This window comes from Procambarus clarkii, chromosome 6 (genome assembly GCF_040958095.1).
Source record: "Procambarus clarkii isolate CNS0578487 chromosome 6, FALCON_Pclarkii_2.0, whole genome shotgun sequence".
In the NCBI taxonomy this organism is placed as follows: domain Eukaryota; kingdom Metazoa; phylum Arthropoda; class Malacostraca; order Decapoda; family Cambaridae; genus Procambarus; species Procambarus clarkii.
The window spans coordinates 33,642,030-33,652,029 of NC_091155.1; the positions used below are offsets into that span (position 1 = coordinate 33,642,030).

Below are 10,000 nucleotides of genomic sequence, written 5' to 3' on the forward strand. Positions count from 1 at the left end.
CCACAAATTATCCAGATGGTTCCAATTTAACAAATTCTCAGGTTAACAAGGCTTCAGTCACTTCAAAACATTTCCGGAAAAGTGCCCTTTCATAAAGTTTCTTAAAATTTGCTATGATTTTCTGGGATTTTTCGAAAACTGCAGGGGAGTTTGTGCTAAGTAAAATTTGCTATGATTTTCTGGTTCCAATTTAACAAATTCTCAGGTTAACAGGAAAGGAAAAATTATGGTCCTCTACTTCAAGATACCAGCTTTCTTCCAGTATACTAAATTTCATCCAGCTTAACCTGGAAGTCTAAAAAAATATTAATTTAGTTGCTAACATTGCTGCATTACCATTAAACATTATTACAGGTATTCACTGCACCTGTGTTTTAAAGACTGCATTTCAGTAATGTACTGTATTTTGAGTTTCAGTTCTTCAGACACCCAGAGATATTGATCAGTATGGAGGCGAAGAGTCATAATAACGTGGCTAAAGTATGCATTCTCAATCGTAAAGTAAAGCATTCTCAATCGACTTGAGAATGGTCCAGGACGGACCGAAACGTCGTCGTCCCTTCACCTTCTAGTGTGTGGTCTGGTCAACATCAGTATGGATAATTGGGGTTGCACTCTTTCTACCTGAATTTGCACGCGTGCCAACATCTCTAATGGCCTTGGCAGGGTACTCTGAGCTCTGGCAGTTTAGCGATTCAATAGGTTTATTATGCAATGGATGAGAAAGCTCCTTTTTTTTTTTATAGATATATACAAGAGTTGTTACATTCTTGTACAGCCACTAGTACGCGTAGCGTTTCGGGCAGGTCCCTGGAATACGATCCCCTGCCGCGAAGAAGCGCTTTAAATTATTATTAATTAAACTTTTGCTTTTATTACTTCTAGAAAGTGATAAGTGTATGGAACAGTCAAATGACTGAAACCATGAAGGCACGGACACTGAATATAGTAAACTATGATAGAAAATCTTGGAGGAAATTAGGGGAATGGGAGTATTGGAGTGGACGATCTTGATTTACAATCCATAGTGTTTCTATCCTCCAACATGGGCAGCAAAACTGGTGGCCGTATGGTATATTAGAATAAATACAAGATAACAGGGAATAAGAGTTCATCAGATATCAACTATATCAAGCGGTAAATAAAATAATCGTTATCACAAGCCATGCACATTAATAGTGGACTGCACTTTTTTGTAATGGCTGTAATTAAATGACATTCGCTTCATTCTCAAGCTTAAAAATGGCTTTCATATAGTTTAAAAGCATAACAATTGTTATCCTCTTACCATATCAAAAGGAAATTTATTTACAAATGCAGGCGATGAGTCACAATAACGCGGCAAAAGTATGTTGACCAGACCACACACTAGAAGGTGAAGGGACGACGACGTTTCGGTCCGTCCTGAACCATTCTCAAGTCGATTGAGAATGAACCGTCGTCGTCGTCCCTTCACTCATATAGAGATTCAATGAGCATTTTCTTGTGTATTTGGCAAGACTGTTTATCATATTGTACTATATATATAGTATGCATATCAACTAATTCCAGTCGCAAAAAGACAGCAATCTGAAGTTAAAAAAAAACTCGGTCCGTCCTGGACCATTCTCAAGTCGACTGAGAATAAAACGTCGTCGTCCCTTCACCTTCTAGTGTGTGGTCTGGTCAACATTTATTTACAAACATTGCAGCCTGAACATTACAATCTTAGCTTGTATAGTTTGGGATAAATATAAAAATGTACTCTCATATTGTCACCCACTTTGCCAGGAGAACCTTCCTAGTGGAAAGGGTGAGTAGATTCTGGTGGTGTGACGCGAGCGCTTGACCAACGCAGCACACACTGAACACATTGAACAATAACCTGTTAATTTGCTGAACACATTGAACAATCTTGTTCAATGCTACATGAACCTTTGCTTCAATGGCTTCATGAATTTTTGTTTTAGTTAGAAAAAAAATCTTTACATTAAAATATACTTTTTAAAACATCAAAGTTCTTTCAAATTTATCATCATAAAATAGTTTACAACAGTCAATTTTATGGGAAAAACTGTATTAAATAGAGTGGCTTACCTCAGGAGAACAATTGGGTTGAGTTATGTACTGTGAGCACACACCGAGGGTGATATCAGAGTCATGGCAGATGTATGTAGTAGATATATGGGGTGATATTTTTAGGCTGGTACAGTCACTCACTGTTAGGTCCACTACAGTAGCCTCACCATCTGTCAAGTCAAAAATTTGGATTAGGTTACATGTGACAATATTATTGGCAAAGCAACAAGAAATCAACCCCCCCTTTTATTTTTATTTTTTTATGGCTTTTATTTATGCATTTTAAAGTCTTATTTACACACTTAAAATGTATTTTTATTTTATATATACTGTACCATCAGAGTAATATACATAAACTGATTGCTAATAATTCTAAATATTATACCTTCAAGTTCATTATTGGCAAAGAAACAAGAAACCAGCCCCCTTTTATTTTGATTTTTTATGGTATTTATGCATTGAAAAGTCTTATTTACACACTTAAAATGTATTTTTATTTTATATATACTGTACCATAAGAGTAATATACATAAACTGATTGCTAATAATTCTAAATATTATACCTTCAAGTTCATTATCATCTATATTTTCAAGGGCTTCAACCTCAGATCCCATAGAACGATGTAAAGATGACGTGGATGAGACGCCTGAAGAACTGTGAACAGACTCGCAAGAAATGTTCTTGACAGCATGTTTATGACGGCCAAGTTTACCTTGATCATTTCCAAGTTCTCTAGAGGGCTGAGGACCTTGTCCATAGTTCCAGGACAAACGCTTGTGGATAGTCGCATCTTTAGCATCTTGTTTCTGCATGAAAAGGAATATTTTTGTTATTCAATGCTTTGGAATATATTTTTTATTGATCATAACATGAACTGAAGGCAAAGGAGCACCATCAAAATGTTATATATTTGAGATTTTATAATGCTATTTTTGCTACTTATACGTAAATTAAATATACTCAATTATTAGTTGAATTTAAAATACCTTTATGTAAAGTTTTATAACTAAATTCTGCTTTCTTGCCCTCCCCCCTTTTTTTAAGGAAATATCAAGCTTTTAATAGCTACTATAATGGGACATTTAAAGTAAGACCGCATATATAGTTTATTATTTTAAAACCTAACAGATCGTTCACAAAGTGGAAAAAATGGAAAAAAATAACTGAAAAATTCATTAACAACATAGGCTAATTTGAACCTTTTTCTATATACACACACACACACAACTAGGTGAGTACACACACACACTATATATATATACACATACACAATATAAATTGCCATCCACACTTCCGTGGTAATAAACATTCCATTTACCTGGATTGGACGGGTCTCGAACCGAGGGTCCCACCCGTGTGAGAGGCCGACACTATCAGCCATGGCTATGAGCAGTCTTAAAAAGAAACTTTGCGCATAAAACTGGAAACATTTCTTTATAAGACTGCTCATAGCAGAGTTGATAGTGTCGGCCTCACATGTGTGGGGTCCACAGTTCGAGACCAATACAGTCTAGGTGAATGGCACACATACTATATACACACACACACACATACTATATACATACATACATACAATACACACACAAACAATGCACATTCATACTATACAGACACACACTAAATACCGTACACACATTATATACACATACTATGTGTGTAAATACTTACAACAATTATTGTATTATTATAATAATGGTATAATTAATAATTATTACTCTTCTGCTGGGTTACAAAGGAAGCGGGCCTCGGGTGAAAGGGGGTTGTGACGATCCCTGTCTGGTACCCGTAGATGCGGGAGTCTGATGTCCTCCACCTTGGGCTTGTGTGGCCAAACCTCTGCTTCAGGAGGCTGGGGTGGTTCTTCCCCGGCCCCGACCACAGCGGTCTCTGGGTTTAGGGTCCCTGTGCCTTCTTTTACCAACTTCGAGGTGAACTTCAGAGCTGGAGCCACTAGGGGTAGTTCGTTGTTGCTTTCAACCTCGTTCTGACAGTTCCTGTGACAGCGCTGGAACCAATCGTATTGGGGTTTGCCTTTCCATTGGAGACTTTTGGCGCTGTGGAGATGGGGGGACCTGTTGCATGGGTAACAGCTTCTCCTCCCCCCTGTATCAACCTACCCTGACTTTGTGCCCTGGAGAGGCCACTCCAGACCTACACCCAGAATGCAACTCAACCCGTTCTCGCACTTTCTTAGTCAATATTGACTTATTAAATACGTGTATATGTGACATACTAAACATAATAGTTTACCTTGAAAAGCTTCATAGAAAACACCGACCTTACCTTACCTTCTTATTATGTTAAGATAAGCATCTTATTGCTTCGTAATTACAATTATTAATTAACCTATACCTATAATAGGTTAAGCACAATAAGTACAATTAAGTAATAATAAGTACAATTATTACTTAACCTATACCTATAATATGTTAAGTAATAATTGTAATTACGAAGCAATAAGATGCTTATCTTAACATACTAAGAAGCTTAGGTAAGGTCGGTGTTTTCTATGAAGCTTTTCAAGGTAAACTATTATGTTTAGTATGTCACATATGCACGTATTTAATAAGTCAATATTGACTATACAAAACTGCGAGAACGGGTTGTGCAACTCCATAGTCTCCTGAGACTGATGAATGCCTATTACTACTACTATCATGTACACAATATTCACACATACATTATACACTCATTTCACAGAAAACAATTTTTTCGGTGTAATGAATCAACTCTTTAGATTCTTTGCTATTCACCATCAACCATATCAATGATCTTACAACAATCTTTCACCAATACTGTTTGCACATATTCAAAAGAAATCTTCCATACAGGATTTTTTTAGTAACTTGAGATAAAGCCTGTAAAATGCTTAGCAAGAATCGACTATACAAACGAGTATAGATAATTAAAAGTGCAGTTATATCAATATATTTTATTCAATACCTTGATATCATCAATGGCTCCTGCAGTGTGATAACGTCTGTTATCCATTCTGTCAATGCGATACGTTCGACGTTGGCCTCTTGTTGCGTCATCCTGTTCCCCTTGATCAACATCTTGTGGAGATCCAACCATGGAAGTGACATGGCGGGACTTCAATAATGGAGGATTACGAGACTGTGGCACTGGTGCCGAGCGGCGAAGTGTCCGGGGAGAGGGAGGTGGGTAAGACACCCCTCTTGTGCATGGAGAAAGAGCTTTTGGGTTGCTACCATTGGTTCCAGGCACACGCAGAGAATTGGCAGATTCCACAGTGAGGTTTGGAAGAGACTGTCCGGTAGAATAGGGTGGTATCACACTCAGTGTATTGGGGGTCTTTGGGAATCCTGGACGGCGATCAGGTCGAGGGGATATAGCACCACTGCCGCCACTTTCCAGAGATCGTGTTCGCTGAATTTCCGGACCAGACTGGGCAACAGAATCGTCGCTGGAGGCACTAGACGCCCTCACGTCACTCATGTCAATACTTGGGTGATGCTGAGTAGCTGGAGAAGATTCATTTAGATCTATAGAGCCGGAGTGAGAATGCGCAAGACTTGAGACCCGAGATGCTCTGGAAGACCCTGGCCGAGGCGAACGGGGAACTAGGTGACCTACACAAGTCATATCATCGTATACCATCACATCTTGGGACTGTTGGGCCTCCTTGTACTGATCCTTGGCTCTCTTCAATGTATCATACCAGGTTCTTAGGGAGAAAAAAAGCAATTTGGTGTTTCTCATTCAGTAAAATACAGTAATGAATTACACAGCAATGAATATAGGGTGCATATACTTAATTATAACTGCTTATTGAGAGTAAAAAAAAATTCTTTAAATAGGCAAGTGATATTTTTAATATTTAATCATTATAATTGCTTATATTTTGATAATTATAATTGCTTATTGAGAGTAAAAAAAAAATCTTTAAATAGACAAGTGATATTTTTAATATTTAAATAATTTTAATAATTAATCATTTTAATATTTAATCATAAAAAAGGGTTATCAAATAACACTTTTTGACTATGGAGAATTATTCTTGACATATTCCCCCGAGCAGATCCAGCCCCATAAAAGAGGGACACTGGAAAAAAAATATAAATATTTCAGCCTATTTACAATACAAAATTTGTAAAACAGAAAATATACTGTCAATCCACAGGCAATTTGTGTGTGTGTGTGTGTGTGTGTGTGTGTGTGTGTGTGTGTGTGTGTGTGTGTGTGTGTGTGTAATCACCTAAGTGTAGTTACAGGATAAGAGCTACGCTCGTGGTGTCCCGTCTTCCCAGCACTCTTTGTCATATAACGCTTTGAAACTACTGACGGTCTTGGCCTCCACCACCTTCTCACCTAACTTGTTCCAACCGTCTACCACTCTGTTTGCGAAAGTGAATTTTCTTATATTTCTTCGGCATCTGTGTTTAGCTAGTTTAAATTGTGTGTGTGTGTGTGTGTGTGTGTGTGTAACCGACCTGTGTGTCCGCTGGTCTGGACACTGGAGAGTAAACGCCGCCACTGCCACATTCCACTCATTAATTGAGACCAGACCAATTGATGTGTTATCTTTCAGCTCCACCAGCACCAGCCGCTCAACGTGGTACGGTGGACGCACAATCTGATGGAGTTGCAATTGAATGTTATTCTATCCACAACCAGTACAGGTACTTGGTTAAAATAATGTTACACACTCTAGAAATAGAAATACTGGTTTTTGTAGATTAATGCAAATCATTTAAAAAGCAATGATTCGGGTACTTGTTTCAAACAATATTGCACTATCCAAAAATATAAATACTGTTTATTTTTTGTAGATTAATGCAAATCAAATCATTAAAAAGCAATGATTCAGGTACTTGTTTAAAACAATTTTGCACTATCCAAAGATATACTGTTTTTTTGTAGATTAATGCAAATCAAATCATTAAAAAGCAATGATTCATAATACTGCAAAAGTGTACATTTATTAATCAGCTACGATTATGTAATAAATGCTGAAAGTTATAATAGTTAGAAATCAATATTACTTATTGTATTTGCTGTTTCTTAAGGTATAATTAACAACAATGCATTAACTAGTGTACTTAAAAATTAAAATACTTATACAATACACTATACATTCAATACAGAGTTTTACTTGAAATTCGGCTGGAACCCAAATATATGACAAGGTTCATTGTGTTGTGCTTCGAAGCACAACACAATGAGCCTTTAAATATCAACACAAACACCTTCGAAGTACAACACATTGAACCTTCATATATCAACACCAACACCTTTGAAGCACAACACATTGAACCTTCATATATCAACACCAACACCTTTGAAGCACAACACAATGAGCCTTCATATATCAACACCAACACCTTTGAAGCACAACACATTGAACCTTCATATATCAACACCAACACCTTTGAAGCACAACACATTGAACCTTCATATATCAACACCAACACCTTTGAAGCACAACACATTGAACCTTCATATATCAACACCAACATCTTCGAAGCACAACACATTGAACCTTCATATATCAACACCAACACCTTCGAAGCATAACACAATGTTATGTGAAAACAATCACATAACATCTTGCCCATGTTGAGAGTCATTCCCAATCATGGCAAGCTTTTAGCACTGCTCTAGATGGAATATATTCTCTTAGAATGCAAATGATTAGGTAGAAAAAAAAAGAACATTTTCTGCTTTTTTTTCTACTAGATCTTTATGGAAATAAGATGGAGCTTGAATCAGTAGCGAGGTCAAGTGAAGGCGGTGATGTCCTACAGGTCACGTGTCATCAGGAAGCCAATCGGGAGCCTGGCAATCTCTCTGGTATGATGGTAAGTCCACTACGGGCTCACCATAGCCCGTGCTACTTGGAATGTTTTGTTTCTAGTAGCTGAATCTTAAACAACAACTCTGGTATGATTGGACGAGTGACCTCGCACGCTGACTGTTCATTATCAGGGAAGGTGCAGGCGATGAGGCACAATAACGTGGCTAAAGTAAGTTGACCAGACCACACACTAGAAGGTGAAGGGACGACGACGTTTCGGTCCGTCCTGGACCATTCTCAAGTCGATTGTCGATCGAAACGTCGTCGTCCCTTCACCTTCTAGTGTGTGGTCTGGTCAACTATCAGCTAGTAGTTGGGTAGGTAGGTCAACTATATATATATATATATATATATATATATATATATATATATATATATATATATATATATATATATATATATATATATATATATATTATTAAATATGACCGAAAAAGTAAGATTAATAATTCTAACACGAATTTTCTCAATCTTTCGTACATTTCTTTTCACTGTTGGAGGTAAATCAAAAATCAATTCTCCAAAATTCATTTTTATTTCTAGTCTGACGCGACACGAGCGCGTTTCGTAAAACTTATTACATTTTCAAAGACTTTAGTTTACAAATACACAACTGAATAGAACTTACGCATCTCCGATTTTGTTTATATCTACATTTGAGAGAGGTGGATGGGGTGAGGTGGCATTAATAGGGTATTAATTTCATCAACACAAGACAGAATACGAAACAATGGGTATTGAATAGAAGTGATTGTAGAAAGCCTATTGGTCCATATTTCTTGATGCTTCTATATTGGAGCGGAGTCTTGAGGTGGGTAGAATATAGTTGTGCATTAATTGGCTGTTGATTGCTGGTGTTGACTTCTTGATGTGTAGTGCCTCGCAAACGTCAAGCCGCCTGCTATCGCTGTATCTATCTGATGTGTAGTGCGTTTGCGAGGCACTACACATCAAGAAGTCAACACCAGCAATCAACAACCAATTAATGCACAACTATATTCTACCCACCTCAAGACTCCGCTCCAATATAGAAGCATCAAGAAATATGGACCAATAGGCTTTCTACAATCACTTCTATTCAATACCCATTGTTTCGTGTTCTGTCTTGTGTTGATGAAATTAATACCCTATTAATGCCACCTCACCCCATCCACCTCTCTCAAATGTAGATATAAACAAAATCGGAGATGCGTAAGTTCTATTCAGTTGTGTATTTGTAAACTAAAGTCATTGAAAATGTAATAAGTTTTACGAAACGCGCTCGTGTCGCGTCAGACTAGAAATAAAAATGAATTTTGGAGAATTGATTTTTGATTTACCTCCAACAGTGAAAAGAAATGTACGAAAGATTGAGAAAATTCGTGTTAGAATTATTAATCTTACTTTTTCGGTCATATTTAATAATATATGTCTACAGGAAAGACTGCTACCAAAATATACTAATATATATATATATATATATATATATATATATATATATATATATATATATATATATATATATATATATATATATAATTATATTATCTAATAATTTATTTATTATTACGCCGGCTTCCTGTCTTCGTCAAGGCCACTAGTGTTTGTGGCTCTCAGGTAAATTCAGGTTTAGTAACACTCGTATATACAGAAGCTAGAACACGTGACCTGACTGACTGTTGCCACAGGAGGCGGCTAGTTTATTGTGCACCCCATACTCATCCTGTGAGTGGTAGCGCAAGAAGGGATTACAGAGGGCAGAAAAGGTCTTTATCAGACTCGATTGATTATTACATTAACAATTTCATCTATCCTTCACAAGTGTTTCCCCCGGCCACGTTGCTTGATAATATTTACCTGTGTACGGCATCTGAACCTCGAGCTGACGTACCTTACCTTGAGGTTACCTTGAGGTGCTTCCGGGGCTTAGTGTCCCCACGGCCCTGTCGTCGACCAGGCCTCCTGGTTGCTGGACTGATCAACCATGTACCTAATGTATTAATAATAAAAAAAATGCAATTCTACCGATCATATGCCCTGTGTGAGAAACCATTCTTGCTACTGTTTTCACTCTCGTGTTATAGAGAATATCCACATAATGCATCCAAAAGGCCAATGGAATTTAAGACATTGCGAAATACAAA

General features: G+C 37.2%; 1 protein-coding gene across 3 annotated transcripts in view; it reads right to left on the reverse strand.

Moving 5' to 3' along the window:
• The window catches only part of LOC123753668 (pleckstrin homology domain-containing family G member 5), a 33,070-nt gene that overhangs the window by 9,873 nt on the left and 13,197 nt on the right, over nucleotides 1-10,000 (reverse strand). Inside the window, exons 6-10 of one of the 3 annotated variants that reach the window (XM_069308213.1) lie at nucleotides 6,514-6,656; nucleotides 5,003-5,747; nucleotides 2,622-2,865; nucleotides 2,077-2,228; nucleotides 1,763-1,843 (exon numbers count right to left, since the gene is read on the reverse strand). In XM_069308213.1, coding sequence (XP_069164314.1) covers nucleotides 1,781-1,843; nucleotides 2,077-2,228; nucleotides 2,622-2,865; nucleotides 5,003-5,747; nucleotides 6,514-6,656 — 1,347 coding nt within the window. In that variant the 3' untranslated portion in view covers nucleotides 1,763-1,780. The remainder of the gene's footprint in view (nucleotides 1-1,762; nucleotides 1,844-2,076; nucleotides 2,229-2,621; nucleotides 2,866-5,002; nucleotides 5,748-6,513; nucleotides 6,657-10,000) is intronic. The other 2 variants (XM_069308204.1, XM_045735639.2) reach the window with 2 other exon arrangements.